General features: G+C 36.5%; 1 protein-coding gene across 1 annotated transcript in view; it reads right to left on the bottom strand.

The window, feature by feature from the left end:
* The window catches only part of MPP7 (MAGUK p55 scaffold protein 7), a 158,799-nt gene that overhangs the window by 105,682 nt on the left and 33,335 nt on the right, over nucleotides 1-19,782 (bottom strand). Inside the window, exon 3 of the mRNA XM_082295756.1 lies at nucleotides 8,962-9,126. Within this exon, the coding sequence (XP_082151882.1) occupies nucleotides 8,962-8,998 (37 nt within the window). The 5' untranslated portion in view covers nucleotides 8,999-9,126. The remainder of the gene's footprint in view (nucleotides 1-8,961; nucleotides 9,127-19,782) is intronic.

The raw sequence follows: 19,782 nt of genomic DNA, 5'->3' as shown, positions 1-19,782 counted from the left end.
GAGTAAGAGATAAATTTCAACTTGTTCTTTCAACACACTTAAGCAGTTACTGTCTTCAGAGCATCTTCAGCTTTTTCTAAACTTAATTAATACAATTTAGTTTTATTTGATCTGAAGACCAAAATGTAGAATAATACCAATTCCAATTTAAAAACGTGTGCACTTTTGCACATGTAATCAGATTTAATAGTAAGAAGCAATGGAAACCTTTTAAATCAGAAACAACAGGACATAAAAAAATTTTTCCAGATTTAGAAAATTGCTTCCTTTGTAGTGTTATATTCTACAGAAGACTGCTTGTTCCTAGGAGGAGAATAAATGGCTAAGCAATTGATGAAACTGTTCCCAAACTGAACCACTCACACTGCAGATTCCAGATGCTCTACATTCTTGACATCAGAATGGAAAAATTTACTGTTAGTCTAGAGAAATTTAATATCACCATTCTTGTCATATCCTTCATAGCTTCATTATTAGGACAAGTCTGTGGAAGCTATAAACTAGTGCTAAATGATAAAAAATATGGGCTCTGCGTTCCATCACTCTTGCATATTACAAGAAAACACCAACTTTGTTTTGGTTAGCGTAAGGGAAGAAATGGAAACATGGATATGCCTTTGCTTTCATATGCTAATTAATTTCCTGAATTAGCATTCTGAACAATGATGCCAGACTTCAAATCTAGAATTTTTACAGCAACTGAGGGATAATAAACACTAAAGAACATATATCTGAAGGCCCAGAACAACACTGTAAAAATTTATTGTATTAATAAAATGGGACAAACCAACCTTTAAATTTTCCACTTTGTCAAAGGTAAAATAATCAGCACCATTTGCTGCCATTTATAACAAGCTGACATTTTTTCACATTTGAACTGTACTTTATGGTTCTACGAAGGCTCAGACGTTTGCCTTACACACAAGCAAGCAGCATTGCAGTACAAACACTTGTTCTGACATCCTTGCTGTTGAATAACAAAATCAGTCACTAACATCAAATAGTGAAAATTATTTCATTATGAAATTTGAGATTAGTATTTATGCACAGGTTCAAATAAAAACATACGCAGTATGTCTGCACATTAGGATGGACACACTGCACTGTCCTATCAGACTCCAGCTGTAAAAAGACCACTATGTGCTCAAATTTATGTACTCCAAATAATTCTTTTTTTATGTTCTCTTAAGTAATTCCACTGAATATATGGGCTTGCTGACACTACAAAAAGTTAAAGATTAACAATTTTTCTCTGCAGAGCCAGATGGATTAACTCATTCCAATAAGTACCTTTTTTTAAATTTTGCAGTTTAGTGTTTCTAAAAAAAAAAAAAATTAATTTTCAAAGTTACAGAACACCGAGTAACTAGATAATCATGACATGCAAGTGATCGGCATCTTGGGAAAAATACCTGTTTAGATTTATTTGCTAATTCACAAAAAAAAATAAAATGCTGAAATCCTTACAGATGGCAGAGCAATAAAAATATCAGTGTTGTATATTTTTTCTAATTAAAAAAAGAATTTTACTGTATGAGTCCTCAAAGAACAAGACCGCATATTCATAAGGGCAATAGTATTGTAACTTAAAAGTTGTACCTAATTTTTATTCCTCCAAGCTACAGTAAATTTGTTAACCCACCTTAAAACAACGTTATGACAGAAAATGTTGAACGTGTGATCATTTAAACCCATCACTTTTAAAAATATTATTTCCTTCAAAATGGAAAAGTCTTTAGTTTTGGAACTTGGCTCCTGGAGCTAAAGAACATGCAGTTGTTTGAAACAGTTATTGGTCTTTTAGGATTTGTCTCAACATGTGTATTTCAGATTTAACATACCACATACTGTTAACGTTCTGATGTGAGTTAAAGAGTTGATCTCTATTTGCATCCATACAGGGCAAGCCTGTTGCTGCGAAGTTCTTGCTTGTATGGCTCATCAAAGCTGTGTCAAAATCAAAACCCCTCAAAAATGTAGTTACTAGACACTGTGTCAACATGGATATTTTCGAAGTTCATAAAATGTACTTTATGAGTATTCAAAAGCTTACCTATTATCTGCAAGAATAACACATACATAAAACTGATTTAAAGTCACCCATCAAGGACAAATTAACAAGCAGCTTGTGGAAAACTCATACAAAAATTTGATATTCCTTTTTTAAAACAACAACAAAAAAAATCCTGGCTCCTCCAATGAAGCCTGCACACTATGGCACCTTGAATAACCTTGACTAATTGACTGGTCCTTTCCATAGACATCAGCTTGGCAAGTCTTTAGTGTTTCTATCTAGATCTTCATCAGCCCTAGAGGAGGCAATAGCAAGTACCTGGCAGGCAGTCAGGAAAGAACTCATTCCAGCACTAGGAAGGCACTGGACACACTGGCCACATTTAACTCTTCAGTCACAGTTTGAGAGATTGTAAGAGACTTGTCACTGGGGAGGGGCAGCAAGGAGTACTACACATAGCATTTTACACCAGCAAAAGGAGGACATAATATCTCACTGAGAGAATAAAGACTTCAAACAATAGAAATCTACACTATTTTCAAATCAGTTGTGCCTAAGAATAATGGAAACACTATTTGATTACCACGTATCTCAACCTCCCATGGTCAAGATACATGCTAATCATGTATCTCATACAGAATATATCTGTCACAAGAGTAGAAGAAGAAGTCCTGCAATCCTAGGCAGTACTGGTGCCTGAAATTAAATCAGTATATTATTTCAGTCTTATGATTGACTGTAGGACCTAGTTTAGGAATTAACACTCAAAAAAAGTGATGCCAATACATCAATCAGTCATATACATACAGCCACATACACTTGATATAAAAGTTTATAGAAGAATATAGGAATTTACACAAATTTAAAAAGTCAAGTATATTGACAGACTGAGGAAGTTGGGGCTGTTCAGCCTGGAGAAGAGAAGTGTGCATAGAGACCTCCTAGCAAATTTCCAATATCTGCAGCAGGCCTACAGGGAAGGCTGGAGAGGAACTCTTTGCCAGGAACTGTAGAGACAGGACAAGAAGTAATGGTTCAAACTGAAAGAGGGGAAATTTAGGTTAGTGTAGGGAAGAAATTCTTTGTGATTAGATTGGTGAGGCACTGGTACAGGCTGTTCCCAGAAGCTGGGTCTGTCCCATCCCTGGCAGGGTTCAAGGCCAGGTTGGATGGGGCTCTGAGCAACCCGGCCTAGTGAAAGGTGTTTGAAGTTAGATGTGTTTGAACGGGTTTGAAGTTAGATGATCTTTAAGGTCCCTGTCAGTCCAAACCGTTCTATGATCCTATATCATCACCTTATCTTGAAAGTAAATTTAGGAAAGCAAACTATTTGAAGTAATTAAATTATTTCATAGTTTATATTTAAGACTAGTATGTTGCTTTGAGGTGGTTTTTGTGTTTGTTGGGTTTTTTTCTAAACCTATGTGTTATTAAAAAAACCCAAACATTTTTGAACCCTGTATTTCACAGCAGGCAACAGCTAACAGGGAAGCTTTTCATTACCTCTTAATAGTAATAAATTGCCTTTTGATTAACAGGTTTAGTTCTTTTAAATCAGCCAAGATTTGATGTGATATTGGGCTGAGAAGCCACAGAACCTTCCATCCGACACTAAATGCACACAATATGTCGGCTCTGCTCGCTAACCTGGATGCTGGCACAGCTACACTTGAGCAGGACAGCACGGCAGTCTGCTCTCAGCAAAGGACACCTGGCATCACTAGAACTGTCATCCACTTGTGTAACTACAGCTTTTGGTCCAACAAACAGAGACATATATAACAGAGCCTCTGCTTAGAAATAGTATAGGCTATTGTGCTTCCAAATTTACTACAAAACTACACACTGCTCACCAAAAAAAAAAAGGGGGTAAAATTGTTTCAGCTGCCATATCATTTGGATTTAAATTTGTATCCAAAAACTGGAACAGGTTTGAAGAGTTTACCCATCAGTAAATATGCTTACACACATTTTCTGATTCCACACTGCTGAATCAGTCTAGCATAATATAAAATATTAACAAAAACCAGAACCGTTTAGAGACATTTCATTTCACTTTGAACAAATTTTCCAAGTCACCATAAATATGTTGATACCAAAATAAATACCCTTTCCAACACCAGCAAGTTATATTTTTAAAAATTAAATCAGATTGCAGTTAAAGCTAGCCATACATCTCATACTTTCCCAAATCTTTCAAATTAATGTTAGCCTAAAAGCCATTTAATGCCTCTGGCAGATGGAGATGGGGAGAAATCAAGAATGCAAGGATAAAATATTGGCTCTACTTATTAATTCAGTATAAATTTTGCCTCGGCTATCATATCCATTTTCATGTATATCTAGCCATATCTATGCATTTCAATGTGCTGAGGAATTTAAGCAGCCTTGAAATTGTGATGCAGCCAAGGTATTTACATACTACACTTGCTGCAGCACACCTATGCCTAAGTCGTAATCACGAGTGTAAAGCAGGCGAGTGAAGGCTTTCCCTCTGCTCTGTTTCCACCACAGATGCCAGTGGGGAAGCAAAGGCAGTTTGGAGCAGGAACCAATGACCCTGCAAGCCTTTGCCCTGGCAGCCTCCAACGGAAGAACAACTCCCAGAAATCTTTCCTTCATTGCTCTCCTAAATTCCTTTTCTCTTCATCTCATAACAATGAGCCCAGATCCTTGGCCACCATTTTATGTTGCTACGTTCTTTCAACAGGCAGTAAAAACAGAACTCTCTTGATTTCTGTCTCTCTCCGAATCCTGAAAACAGGGTTAAAAGTCTGAAATAAAAATTTTAGCACTTCAGGTTAATTTGTGCTTCTTCCACTATAGATGTTTCTGATGTTCCCCTTTCAGCTTAGCCAACTACTTAGCTTTTTGTTCATATTATTGCTTTTTTTATCTACCTTTTTATCCTTTTCATTATCAAATCCTCCTAGAAAACATCATGTTGAAACTGACATGCTGATCAAAATGCATTAATATAGTAGAATATATAATTAATATAGTAGAAATAAAGAGAAGACATCTATATGAAAGCAATAAAAGCAAGGCAGCACCTTTTTGGGCTCAGGTGGCTGCAAAATCATCTTTGAACTTCCCGCTGCTTGCAGTGGTCCCTCACTACTGGGAAGCAAATCCATAAGGACTATCCTAGCAAAGTATTTCTACCAGCATTCAGCATACCCACATCAACAGCATGCAGCTTCAGAGGTCGAGATTAATTCTTAAAGAACCACAGAATACACTACTATAAATGCAGTTTGGAAAAATACCTAATGTTTAGAAAAGATTTCACATATCTATTTAGTATTACTACAAAACAGAGACGAAAACACAAAAGACAGGAATATTTTAAAGGCCAGGTGAACTTAAAAATTGGTTAGTAAAAAATGTGTTGGGTTTTTTTAATTAAAAACCTAACATGTATTCAGTTTTGCAGTCCTGTAATACAGAGAAAACTCCACTATCTGGCACAGTGCTCACTCCTTTATGTGCTCAAGAAGAAACAAATGTTAGCCCTTGTACATTTTCTCTTTCTATAATTTACAATATCCAAATCCAAGAACTGCTTCTGACTTTCACTGTATATAAGCAACCTCGCACAGTTTTACTTGGTGCCTAAACTTGGCCTATAAATGTGATTTTCTTGCTGCCAACACATGAAACAAAAACATGAAGTCTGCTTTGCACATTCATGCACTGGTTTTTGAGAACAAACAGAAAAGCATTTTTAAACTTGTCAATTAAGCAAGCTTGATACAGCGTTGGGAGGAAAGAAATCTGCAACAAGTTTACGATGTTTTCACATTAGAACAACACTTAAAGCATAATGATGTCATCTTGGCTCCGCCAAAGTCAGCAACAAAGCTGCCATCTACTACTGTGAAGCCAGAACTGCAATTTTACACCTTCCTAAATATACCAGATAAGTGAATGCCAGATCTCACAGATTTGCTTTACCTGCAAAAATACAAGTCTTCTTGCTCAGTCTTCAAAAAATCTATGTGATGGGCTTGCACACAGAGGGCAAGCAGACTTTTGCAACACAGAAACTATGGAAAGCTTCTGACCCAGCCTGAGGCATGAGCTCAGCCTTCCATTCACGCTGGTTGCTTTAAGATAACTTTGACTTGACACTGACAGGACCACAGACCTTAAGGGTCACACACATGTTAGACACAATGAGCAGCTTTTTAATTATTATTATATAAAAATACGTTTTCTATATGGCTAATGGAGAGTGGAAGAGAAAGATCTGCACATAAGCCTTTGTCCTTGTCTTTAGGTTAGTGAAGCATGATCAATCTGGTAAGGTATAAGATTAAATTAAAAGTCACTATATCGATCTGAATAAATTAAAACAAACATTTAAAAAAAGATTGAAAATAGTGTAGCCATGATTTTGATTTATCCTAGCTTAAAGCCTGGTAAATGCCCCTCAAAACAGATTTAAGAGCAATGGCTTGTGTTCAGAAGAAGATACAGGTTAAAACATGCTATGACAAAAGCAGATATATGACAAGTGTATATGAAGAAAGCAGCTGCAAGTACATGGTGCCACTTCTAACAAGAGCTGTTGACAAAGCAAAAGCAAGGTAAAATGAACACAGTCAGGTAAACATTTAGTCTGATCAAACACAGCCCATCATGAACACTATCCTACTTTTCACAGCAATCTGATGCTTCAGACTATGTAAAAAAAACTTAAAATCATTAATGTTCTCGTACTACTGACTGAGTGTCCAGTAGTCCATGACATGGCAACTTTCAATATTCACATATGATGCATTTCTATTTACAAGTCCTGACAGAATTCTTTGTTTTTAAATCCAGGTTTACTTTTATTTCACCCAGCATCTGACAGACACAAAAAAAAGTTAGGCTATATTTTGTCTCATTGTATCTACAAAAGAAAGTCTTAGCAAACAGACTAAACAGGGTTCTGTCCCTACCCTAAAGGTCCCACTAAGTGACTTGCCAAGTGCCCAGTGCCCCAGACAAAGCAGTTTCACCTCATCACATGTCACAATACCAGTCTGTGCAGACAGGGTTAGAGGAAAACTGGCTTACCCACGCAAGAGCAACAGAGGTAGGAAAAACTTTATGCACATCACTATTTTTTAATCTAAGAGGGAGAGTAACAGTAGAAAAACAGAACTCCAGTTAGAAACCACCTGTATCATAACCAAGGTAGAAAGCACAGTTCGATGTAACCATACCAAAAATACTTCAATGCCTATCAGCCCCATCAAGAAGTATTGTAAAGAAAGTAGAAGAAAAAAAAATTCTCTTTTCACTTCAAATGCAAATTTTTATTTAGAGAAACAACTTATAACCTGCGGCAGGAAAAAAAAGGATTTACAAGCAGTATTAGTTAACAGCAAGATATTAATGATGTGTATCATGTTTTACTATACATTTCATGGGACAATGGAGACACTTGAGTTTTAACACAGACCTTAACTATTAAAGGTATATTTGCAGCATCTTAGGGATTAAATAACACAGTAAAACATGCTTAGAGGCATTCTAACGCACAATATTTCATAATTAGGATTGTTTTCTACTTTTTGGAGCCCTTCTCTTTTTTTATTTGGAAAGTTATGTCCATGACTATTACTTTTAGACATATTAACAGTCATTAAAAAAACAAACAAGTAATGATTTTTAAAAAAAATTAAGGCCGGTTTTGAAAGGACACAAAAGAGTGCCTGATAAAGAAAGCAAAGGTCCAGAGTGGAAAATTAGCCCAGAGTAGACACTGACACACCTTCCAAAACTCAGCTTTAGCATACTGAACAGCTTCAACTCACTTGTTTCCATGAGGAGAGGGAGAGAAAAGAAAGGTATGCAGAGATAGGGTTTGGCAAAGTCCCAGTCAAATCCCTTAAATACAGGAATAGGGAGACAAAAAAGCATATAAAACCCAACAACTCTCCTTCCCCATGGCAACAAATAAACAAACCCACACCCTAATTGTAAAGATTAGTATTTTCATCTAAGATAAATTTTACGTGTGGGGAAAACAAAATCACTGCACTGTACAGTCTACTAAAAATAACAATCAAATGCAGTTCCTTATATACATACTTACACACATATTTTTGGATTCCTGACTTGAAATCTCCCTCCTAATTTTCCAAATCTGTTATTTCTGTGCATAAAAATATGTGGCACAGGGGTGGAAAGCAGGGATTTTTGTATTGTATTGCAACCTCAGCTGGATCACCCTTTTTTAACAAACACTCTCAAGCTAAAAAAAATAGCTTTAGTTATCCTAAACAGAGGGACAAAAATACTGGCAGAGGAGAATGTCAGTATAACAAGAAGATGAAATTTAACCTTTGAATATAACCTAATATTGCCACAAAGAAGGTGAAAACTATGGAAAGCTACATATCTGCAATCCCACTGCCTGCAGTCAGTGACAGGAACTGGGCTCTGACGCGGAAGGCAAGCGAAGGAACAGAACTTGAGACAGTATTTTTCTTCTAATTTGTTATAGAGTTGTCAAAACTGAATAGTCTGTGTTCAGAAATAACTCCACTGATAACTGTAACTCACAGAGGGGATAGTCTAGACTGCTGCAAATATTAAGGCATGCATGATATCATCATCTTTTTTTTCCCTCCTCTTCCTTTTTCAAGTTAACATTGTAGGAACCATGCTAAGAGGTGAATCCAAATTCTTCAGATCCATCTAAAATATATGTTTAGAGATGTTCTTTTTCAGAGGTTGGGGATGGAGAGGAAGAAGGTGGTTTTCAAAATTAGTATATTTTATCTGTGGTGTTTCATATATCTAAATTAACTTCAGGGAGAAAAGGTTATGTTTTAAGTCTTAACTTAGGAATCTGTTGACACCATAATTATCTTATTTGATGATTTCTTGAAATATAGACTTAACAAATAAGATGTGGAGGAAACACGCCCCCTCCTTGGCCTGCGTACCTGTGTCACTTCCAGATCCAGTTGATAACGCTGGCATGATTTAGTCTGCAGAGTGTCACGCAAAAACCTCAAACCAGCACTGCAGCCAGAAGGCAGAAGTTTATTTCAGTTTAACTGCTTGCAGCCAAGTTGTCTACAAAGATTTATGTTATGTCCACGCTTCTCCTAGAAAGAACAGAAACAGAATTTTACAATTAAGAACATTGTTAAATTGTATATTACTGCAGCTAACCAAATCAAATAATTATCATGAAATAAGCTTTTATTTAATATTCTCAAAACCAAGTGCTATGCATTTATTTATGGCTGCTAAGATTTTTTTTTGTTTCCCCCAGGTGAAACAAGTTTTGTTTTCTTCAGTCTAGCCTGTAATCCCATTCTGCATTAAGGATAATTTAACACATTTCTCTTGTGTAAATTATACTCTAACTCCATCATGTCAGGCATGTTGGAAATAAAGTCTAGGGGTATTTTATTAAAACTGTGAATAATTGAGGTCATTCAAATTTTCCTAGTACTTATCTCAGGAAAATAAAATTGCTTACTAGCACAGTAATTTATTCAGTGTTTCTATTTAACCTCCTTTCAATTGTTTTCAAGTCATTTAAGATTTTTTTTGTTACCTGGAAATATAATCTAAATTTTAACTGAAGTTGTAAAAAGTAGGACTGGAGCAAATACTTTTCTAAGGTAAACAGCAGTTCGATTTGTGGAGTTGATGGAGCCATTACCATGTAAGGAATTTTTCTGTGATTCATTACGACAAAGTCAGTATTTTTTTAACACATATTTTGTAATAATTGTACAGGTCTACTGACTGTAAATTTGGGGTCTTTCTTTTAACCACTTCTTGAGAAAAATTCAGAGCACATGTAACAAAAGTTAAAACTAATTTCAAATATAAGTGAACATACTTGAATTCAAATATGTTAAAATATGAAACTGGAATACAAACATACAAAAAGAAATTTCGAGTTAAGACAGAAAATGTCTACTTAGAGCAGGGCAGGGACTAATGTGTTTGCAGGGAAAAGGCAGGGAGAGGGGGAAGTAGAAGCTAGCAGAACATAAGGGGTTTTTTCCAGATTTCAGTAAACAAAAAGGATCCTTGAAGAGAGAAAGCAGCATAGTTCTGTTTCAGGAAAAGAAAATAAACAGAAGAGCATTTTGCTGCTACTATTGCTGGTTTGGTTTTTGTGTTTTGTTTGGGTTTTTTTTGAACACATTCATATTAATCAGAATGACTTTTGAAGTCGTCTTGGCTCTTAAAGTACATATTTTGGACCCATTTTAACTTGGCAACAGTCTTGTGGAAGAGTGATATACAGGTGCTGTAAACAGTGTATGCTGTTCAAAATTTTGTTTTTCACCAAAAAAAATCCCCACATTTCTAAAAGTATGGCAAGATACTAAGGGCCATCCACAAGATTTTGTTTAATAAGTTTTAAATCAATTTTTTGACGTAAGCTAGTTGTTAACTTGTCCCCAGGCATAAGCCTATAGTTTAAATAGTCTGGCAACTTTTTTTGAGTATGAGGTTTTTTATGTCCCATAAGCATTTACCCAGTGGATCTGGGTGGTTTGGTTAAGAAGGCAAATACAGCAGAAGCTACCTCCCTGGACAACTTCTTCTATGATGAAAAGAACCAAATAAAAAGTCAAAAGCCTATCTATTAAGATTGTTTAGGGCTTTAGGATTTTTTTTAGTTATAGAAGTTTATGAAGAAAAAAACTAAGTCTTCAGTAAAAAAAAAAATCAGCTTCAATGAAAATATTTCGATATTAATCAAATCAGCACGAAAGTCCATTAACTTAAAATTTAAAACATGGATAAGGAAATTAAGTATTCCAGAGTGAAAGCTCATCTTATGATGACAAGAGCTGTAAAACATCTATATGCAAAGCTAGCCAGGGTGCAGTTTAAAAGAGGAAAAAGAAAAAAAAGACATCGTAGCCAAGGACACATTGTACCAATTAAGAAGGAACATATTCACTTTACATTAATTCTGCTTGTCTTCTGTTTAACACATGAAGGACAAGTCCTGTCCCAAACTAAGGGACAGTCCCCAGCGTTAACACACCACGGCAGCCGTATGAAGGATGGAGGCATTTTTACTTTAAGATGTGTAAGAAACTGGTTAAAACAAAATTACTGACTACTAATGAAACATCTTTGATTTATATGCATCTTAAAATACTTTCATCTATTAAAAAGGAAAAAAAAAAACAAAACAGAAAAAAACCAAAATCAGCCAAACAAGGCATTGTCATTATAAGCACATTACTATTAACCAGAAATTCAGGTTCCTTAAAAAGGGTTCACTGCAAAATGTAGAAAATCTTGTTAATCTACATACATGCAATATATTTAATCTCCATCAGTTTCTTTATTTTTCTTTATTTCACATTAAATCATTCAGTACAAAAAAAAAATCAAGCTCCTCATTATTTAAGAAACTTATATACAGCATAAAGTTATTCCCCCCAGATCCTAAATATATATTAATGAAAAATAAATGACCTGATGAAATCCTTACCAGTAAAATGCTTAATATTTTGCTGGAATGGGATGGGGATTTTTTTTTTCCTAACGTGCAAATTAAGCTACATTTTTGCAGTGATGATGCTATTTTCTTTGGCTCACTTTATTTAAAATGCTTTGGAAGTTTTTGCCGGACCCCAGCCATAGGCATTGCTGACTGCTGTATGGAATCGATTTGCTGCAACACAGAAATACCAGCTGTTACAGTATGTCCTGAGAGGGATTACCGAATATTCCTAAATTGAAGTTCAATCCATCTTTCCATAAAAATTAGGAGCCAGGGCCAGGAACGTAACAGCAGTATCAAGTGCACCTGAGGCATTTACAATACCCAGCAGGACTGTTACAACCAGCCTTTAAAAAGGGCTTATTTTTGAAATTTCATTATTCCAGTCGTACCTTGCTTCTATAGATCGCACCGTATCGGGTTCTGCTGGCACCCGCCGCCTGGAAACAGCGACGCCCGCCCGGCCCCTCACGGCCCCTCACGGCTCCCGCCTGACCCCTGGCGGCCGCGGCAGGCGCAGCGCCCGCCCTCGCTCCCCACAGGCGCTCCTTGCAAGGCGCCACGCGCCTTCCTTGCTTCTGCTTTTAATTACTTCAATAAAAACCTAAGTAATGGATTAACATGAAATAATAAAATGCATCATTTAAATTTTTTTATGCCTCTGTTTATCTGCATAATGAAAGACATCTCTATTTTAGGGTGTTCTGGTTGAACGGCAGGTATTAAGGAAAAAAATAAGCCTCGATGCCTGTAAAAAGCACAGAAATGCTCCCCTGTCTTACGACACCTCCCACCCACGACACGGTCATCAAGCCAGACACAGTTCTAGTCACCTTCGCCACCAAGGTTATTAGTGACATAACTACGAGGGTGACACAGCTACACAAGGCCAGGAGTGGGGCAGAAGACTCCCAGAAGCACCTTCCAAAACTGCAAAATTCCAGAATTACAGCTGTCCAAGGGAACCATTTTTCTGCATTTCCCACACGTAAGAGAGGCCCCTTAGCAAAGGATGAGGGGATAAATCTTGTCCCTGATCACCCACGTTGTCAATACAAGACCAGTACGAAGGGGCAGAGGGTGGCAGATAGAGCAAGCAGGTGGGAGGCAGCTGGAGAGTGCCAAGATGAATTGCCTTCCATGTAATTTCAGCTCTAGTAGCTTCTTTCTAGCATGGTCTGTTACTTGTGAATAGAAGTGACTCCATCAGTCATGCATATGCTTTATTTCAGTCAAGTTCATTTTCTGAGAAAAGATGAAGTAGGAAAGCTGATTCAAATTTATATTTATGGCAAGCACCATGCACTTGGAGACAGAACACACGAAGTCTTGGTTGTACCTCAGACTCCCCACACAAACCTCAATAAACTCCGTAATATTTATTTCTGAAAGGGTATTTTACAAGTTACTCAATATTTTGGCACTTTAATGAATATAAATGGATTTTCTTCACATTTGAAAAGCAGACTGAAGACTTTTGAATAATTTATGACAGATAAAAACATAAAAAGTATGAACATAGCAATGCTACAAATCAGGAGGGAGGCAGGGTGGGGATGGGACACATAAACCCAGGTTGTTTGATACAAGAAGCATTCAGCCTATTTTTTCCTAAAGGATGTTACAGTTATGACGACTATAACCTTGATTTCCAGGACTACACCAGAATGTCTGCAAATGGTATTCGAACTACCAGATAGAGATTTCATGTGGAGACAGGAAATTTGACAGCCAGTCAGTCTTGTATTCATTATGGGGCCGCAAGTAATTGAGTGACTACAGACATGTATACAAGTCTTCAAAACCTAGTGAGCACAGGAAATTGCCAGGGGAGGTTTTCTAGACTGGGAGAAGTAAATCTGTTTTGGCAGACAAAATCTGAATTGAAAATGGTGGTCTACTCTTTTGAAAGTTTTAATGTAATGGGATCTAGTGAATTCTTAAAACTCTTCTGAAGGTTTCACCTCCTTAATCACATGGTCTTCGACAGGCTACTGGAACCTGCTTGTGGCTCCTGATGGGCTTCCAAAGCTGCTCAGCCGCCCCTACAGGCAATACATATTTGCTGGCAACAGGAACCTTCAAAAAATCTTCAACTTTAATTACTGCATAGAGGACATGGTGCACAAACGTGCTGGGACTTCAAAGATGCTGCAGAAGCAAGAAGCTACCTCTCACTCAGCTGTGTGTGTAATGAAAACTAAAACAATCGCAAAAATTTCTTTGTATGAAGTCCACTTAAAAAACCCAGGAATATCTACGGCAACAACCAAAAGTTATTAACTAATACACCAACATGGAAAACATGGACTGTCCCAAATTGAAAAGGCCAACAGCTGCCTTCGCTAACTTTCTCATGGTTGTGTCATCATATCAATCTTCAGCCATAAGAAGAATTAAAGGCTTCTGCATATTTTCCTGTATAATGTTCTATCAGTGTTCTCCATTTTGTTTAGGTTACACCATAGGGATGTTAGAAAGAGCCTCACTTTGTGAAAAGGCTTTGAGAACAGTAGATAATAATTTAGACACTCTTAAGCTTCCACTGAAAATGTGTAACTGCTTGACATTTAATTTAAACATTTGTGGTTACATCTTTAACAAACAGCAGTTTGGAAAAAAAAATACTTATGAAATAATTTTGTCTTGCAATGTGACTTCTACTTCCGTGGCTCAAATTTGACTGGGAAGTCACTGAACCAGGAGAGAGATCTCTCTGGTTTCTACTTATGGGAAAATTTTTACACATGGAAAAAAAAAAAGAGATTATCTAAATGATAAAATCGTAAACTACAAGGAATAAAAAGAGAGAGTACTTAAAAACTCATGTGCTGAAAAACATTAAGACAGTAGAAATTAATACCCCATTAGTCTGTGTGGTTATTTCCAGCAGTCTGATCAACACCAGAACAAAGTAAGGCTGATTTCCAGTGAGTGGCCCTCCTGACTGGTGCCTAGGCTACATGTTTGGACCTTTATCATTTTATTCTTTCTTTTCAAGGATGAGCTCCTATTAGATACTTCCCTCACTGGATCATTAACAGAAAACACACAACTTCAGTCACTAACTTGATGCCATGATGATTTTTTTGCCTTTTCTTTTATACCTTTTTACAACTTCTGTATTCTTAGGGCTTTCTCCCTACATTCTTGGACTTGTTTGTCAAGCTAGGAGACTAAACATTTTAGAAGCTTCGTAGGTAGGGATCAGTGTGCCCCAGACCCCAAAGTCCTCTCCAGAACACATTCTGTAAACTAAGATAGAACCATCCAGGGGAAGGTTCCTTGGGGAGGGGGGCTCACTAGAGCCTCTCATTGGGGAATCTTTGATAGATATGCTAATTAGTAAGACCTATAATGTGATACCAGATCTTTTGGGGGTGTGCCTTGCAGTGTGCATTGAGGCGCATTCGACCTGGACGTGGTGCACCTAAGGATCCTTAAAATAAATACCAAGGTAAAATCCCTTTTTCCCTTCTAACCGTGTTTGACTCTTGGTTTTAAGACCAGGAAAAGGCATCAACTTGACCACACATTTCCAAAAACATGCCAGAAGCTCATATATGAAGAAGATCCTCTCTTGTGTTTGACTGAGTTTGTTCAAAGGGCTCAGAAGACAGGCAGGAAAAGGAAGAGCACAGGATAAAATCTTCTTCCTTCAAAACTTCAGCAATAGACAGGTTTCTCCTCCTGAAGAGAGTAATCCTGTGCCAACAGAAAAATCTCACTTACCTAAACAACTCCAATACAACACTGAAACTGGTATCACAATTTTCCTTTTTCAGACTATTTTCCGCCATAATATTCCTTCACCCAAAGAGGGACCATTTATCTAGATACCACCATTATCTAAACCCTCTCTAAATATAACTGAGAAGTACGTTATTTCAATACAACACAGAAAAAACAGAAATAAAATATAGAATATATTAAGATATACAAAAGTTGGTAATATTGTTATTAATTTATGTATTATGATGTATTACAGTTTAAGTTTTAGACAGTTCCTTGCAGCCTGAAAACACTGCCATGCTAAATGTGAAATACGTTCAATAAGTAGCAGTATTACAACAGAGGCAAGACTTTTTGCAACCTGCACTCTCCCTGTCTTTTAACAAAAACCCCTACATGAGCTCTGTCCAGACTTAGATTTTTTAATGTCAGTGTTTGAACACATTCCTTTAAATGCATGAAAACATTCCTTTAAAGAAACACACTAAAGCTACCAGTTTAATTTTAAACAGCATCACTGTTGTAGATGTCAGATACCCTTAGACAGATCCAATTTTCTGCAAATAAAATGTACCAACTGACAGAATAATATTAGTTTAATATACTAGTTTAATAAAGCTATTCATTAAAATGTGACCTAAACTATGTCTCAGATCAAAGGTTGCTCTTTCAGTTTGAGTTACTAGTTTGGGCACACTTTTAACACTTTTCCCCTAGCTGCAAACCATTCCTTTCCTTGGAAAATAGCTGTCAGCAGGTACCACAGCCTCTCCATTAATTACCTGCACAAATAGTTTTGTTCTGGCATGGTTTCCTGACAGTCTGTTTGAAAAATGTAAGTAACTACAGTAAATTATAAACCTTACTGACCCCCAAAATACTGAAAAAATTGACAATTTTTCTACAAATAAGAGTTTAGCAAAACCTGCTGCAATGAGTCATCCAATAACCTCAACACTCCCTAGCAAACAATTAAAAATGTTTTGCACCAAGGGGCTCTGCAACTCCAATTTCAGAAATATATTTCATATTTTGATAGTATTATAATGCAGTTTGATCCCACATTTTAAAAAGTGGATGGGAAATCTATGATAGAAGTAGGACCAGGATTAAGGAGATCCTAAATAAACTACTAAATATCTAATTGATTTAAATAGTTTAGCCACATATTAGCGTCACCAGCATTGTTTACTTCATAGTGCAACAAACATGTATGCACCAATTCTCAGGTCTGTTAAACAGCCATATCCAAAAATAATCCTCATAATTATGTAAGTATTTAAATTATTACTTCAAATTCAGAAATATCCCCTCCAATATCAGAATGTTATTTTTCAAACTCAAAATTTTGAACACCTTTAGAGCCAAATAAAGCACAGGTGTTTCACAATGCTTCCAAATTTTATTACAGAACTTTTGATCACTCCTTTTTCAGATTAACTAATCTTCTGAACACTTCTCCATTGCTCAGCATAATTTTCCATAATCCTCTTCTGTCTAAATGTGATGATCTATTTTTTTGATAGAGGAGAGGATGGGTAAAGAGAAGAGATGAATGAATAATTAGCATGGTGGGTTTTTTTATGAGAGCAAAATCAGAATAAATCCCACTTTCTTAACATACATTTTTATCAAAAAAAAAAAAAAACCAAACTACAATAATTTCCATTTTAATCGGTTTCAGATTGCTTTTATCAATGTGAAGTTTTAAAATTCAGTGAGCAGTCTGGAAAGTACATCTTTAGCTCGATTTTCAAAAGCATTTTGATTTATTAAGTGGTAATTTATTAGTTGCATCTTGAGCATAAGTAACAAAAAGTATTCCTTATGTGTACACGTGCATAGTAAAAACAGAGTACTGCACATGGGCAGAGGGCTAATCAGACGAAGTCTGAGTTTGACTTTCAAGTTTGACAAGCAGTTTACAAGCTTTGCGAGTCAAACTTTTCTATGATTTAAGTTTGTAGAAGAAAAGAAAGGTGAAGGTGAATAGCCGAGCAATGGCACATTCCAATGCCTCTGCACTACTGGTACGTCAAGCATACCAGACACTTCTTGCAGTCTTCTCTCTCTTCTCTGACTGCTACCCATGACCATCCTTCATTTTTGAATTCTCCAATTCCATCTAACTCCCAAATGCCACTGAAAAGCTCTTCTGTCCTTGCTGCATACTCTTCCCTCTTCCTTTCTGGCAAACTCTGGCAGCACCATGGCATCAAAGCCACTGGATGACTCGTCACCCTGCACATATTTCCTTCCACTTTTATTTTCATTATCTTCATTTTCTCCATTTCCCTCTTTCCAGGAGAGAAGCTTCCCTCTCTCAGGCCCAATTCCGCCTTGCAGTTTCTTGTTTAACATCTATATCCATTTTACCTTTTCCTTGTACGACACTGCTACGTACTCACTATTCTTGTCATGAATCCAAGAACCTCCAGTAATCAACTTGGCCTTCACCCCCTCTCTTTTAAATAGTACCATCTCCTGACACTTTACTTTTACTTCCCTTACAGTTTTCACTTTGTCCTGTCTTCATTTCCACTCCCACCCCACTGACCTTTTACACCATTTTTCACACATGAAAATGTGAATGACACACTATTGCTTTCCAAACCTAGAGTCAATTGCCCAATCTATTTTTAACCAGCCACGTCCTTGCTTTACTACTCTCCAAGTACCTCCTTTAAGGCTCTTTCCCTTTCTTCTAGAACATGGATTAGCCAAGTTCAAACAGGCAAGAAACCTAAACTGTGTGGCACATGTCAGCAGTCGCAGACAGGAACATCCACATATGAAGATCTGTCTACCTGCAGCTCTGTACCATCTCCGAGATGGAACCACCACCCTCAGAGCAGGACTTTCCTGTGTCCTCAGTTACTTAATAGTCAACTGCAATACTCTAAAAATTTTGGAACCAATAGGATATACAGTTTCCAAAATATACATTAGAATTCAAAGGAGATACAGTTAGAGTCCATCTTTACTTTAAATTTGATTTACTCTGTGAGTTAAGTTACTCTGCACACTTCGGTTATGTGCAAAATTAATTAGCAAAAAAGGTATCACCTGGAATTAATTCTAAGTTCTGTCTTGCCAACCTATATAGTCTAAGTTATAGTCCCACAGCAATCAGAGTGCCTTTGAGGTTCAAGTCATATTTTCAAGATTAAAAACCACTTAATTCAAATCTGAGATACTGCTGGATGAAGAAGAGTCAGGTTTAAGGCAAGGAGTAAACTGTATGATGAGTACACACTGTAGTGAAGACAAGCTCTCAGATTTCACTTCATTTGGCCAAAAAAAGTCATGTTCAATCTTTATGAAGAAAATAATTTAAAATTATAGAAGGTCAATAAACACAAATGCTAACAGAACTAAACTTGGCAGTGGTACCTACATGAAGACTTTTTTTTTCTGTTTTTCTTGTTTAACTCACAGCTTAATACATTGCTTTAAGTCTTCATGTATACCAGGAAAACACAGGATATGCAAAGAGTCCAAGTTAATGTTGCTGTTGGAAACTTAATGTTTGCATTTCCTGGATTTTGGAATTTTAACTAGGTGAACAATAGTGCATTGATTCTATTTTGGCATTTGCTAGAAATACCGAAGTATTTTTTCCTTTTTTTTTTTTCTTGCCCGAAACTGTATAAATCAGAGCTAAGAAATTTGTTCCTGAGCCTTTAACTTTTTTTGTTATTCATTGGTCCTCTCTAACTTACATATCTTGAAGTTTACTGGGAAATGACAAAGGTGCTATATGAAGCAGTAAGCATACCTGTGCAAGTGTAGCTAAATTAAAGTGCATAAACATCTTAAATAAGTATAATGCTTTGCAAAATAAAATACTGTGAATACAGAAATTTTGATGATGCAATGCAGAACTATTCTACAGTAAAATGTTTCTTTGAGATGCTGTCATTGAAGATTCCCTAATAGCACTGAAGAAGTTAATACAGGAATGTGCACTGTTCCCACAGATGTCATATACTCCCTTATGCTCCTGTAACAGGGTGTAAACAGAGGTCAATCTTGCCTCTGAATTAAAAGATAAAAATACCTAGGAAGTCCAGAAAACCAGAGAAATGGCAGATAACTGAGTTCAGCTAAGTGAAGCTACTTCAGTTAACACATATATTGTAAAAAAATTATAGTTACTTCAAAATAACTGGTCTCACTGGGTATGTATTGATGTGTGTTCCTTGCATTAGTATCCTTGAGATGATAAGATATGGAATAGAACAGGGGCTAGGGCTCATCTGGCACTCTTGGCTCCTATTTTGATAGATGATTTAAGAGTACAGCACTGATAGAGATAAATTAAATACATGTTTTAATCATCCTGCTTTCTCAGAATTCAGAAATTAATTGGGTTTTTTTGCTTGGTTTGGGGTTTTTTTTAATAGCTAAGGTAAGACATTTGTCTCCAGTGCTACCTTTTCCAGTCAGGTTCCTACCCTTGAGAATGATGTTGCATAAAAGACCCTACCAAATTTAAGTATCTACAGAACCATCTGATTTCTCTGAGAATTTGCAACAT

Source organism: Coloeus monedula (assembly GCF_965178545.1).
Source record: "Coloeus monedula genome assembly, chromosome: 1".
NCBI lineage: Eukaryota > Metazoa > Chordata > Aves > Passeriformes > Corvidae > Coloeus > Coloeus monedula.
The sequence above is the reverse complement of the archived record's forward strand: the minus strand, read 5'-3'. Positions and strand labels throughout refer to the sequence as shown.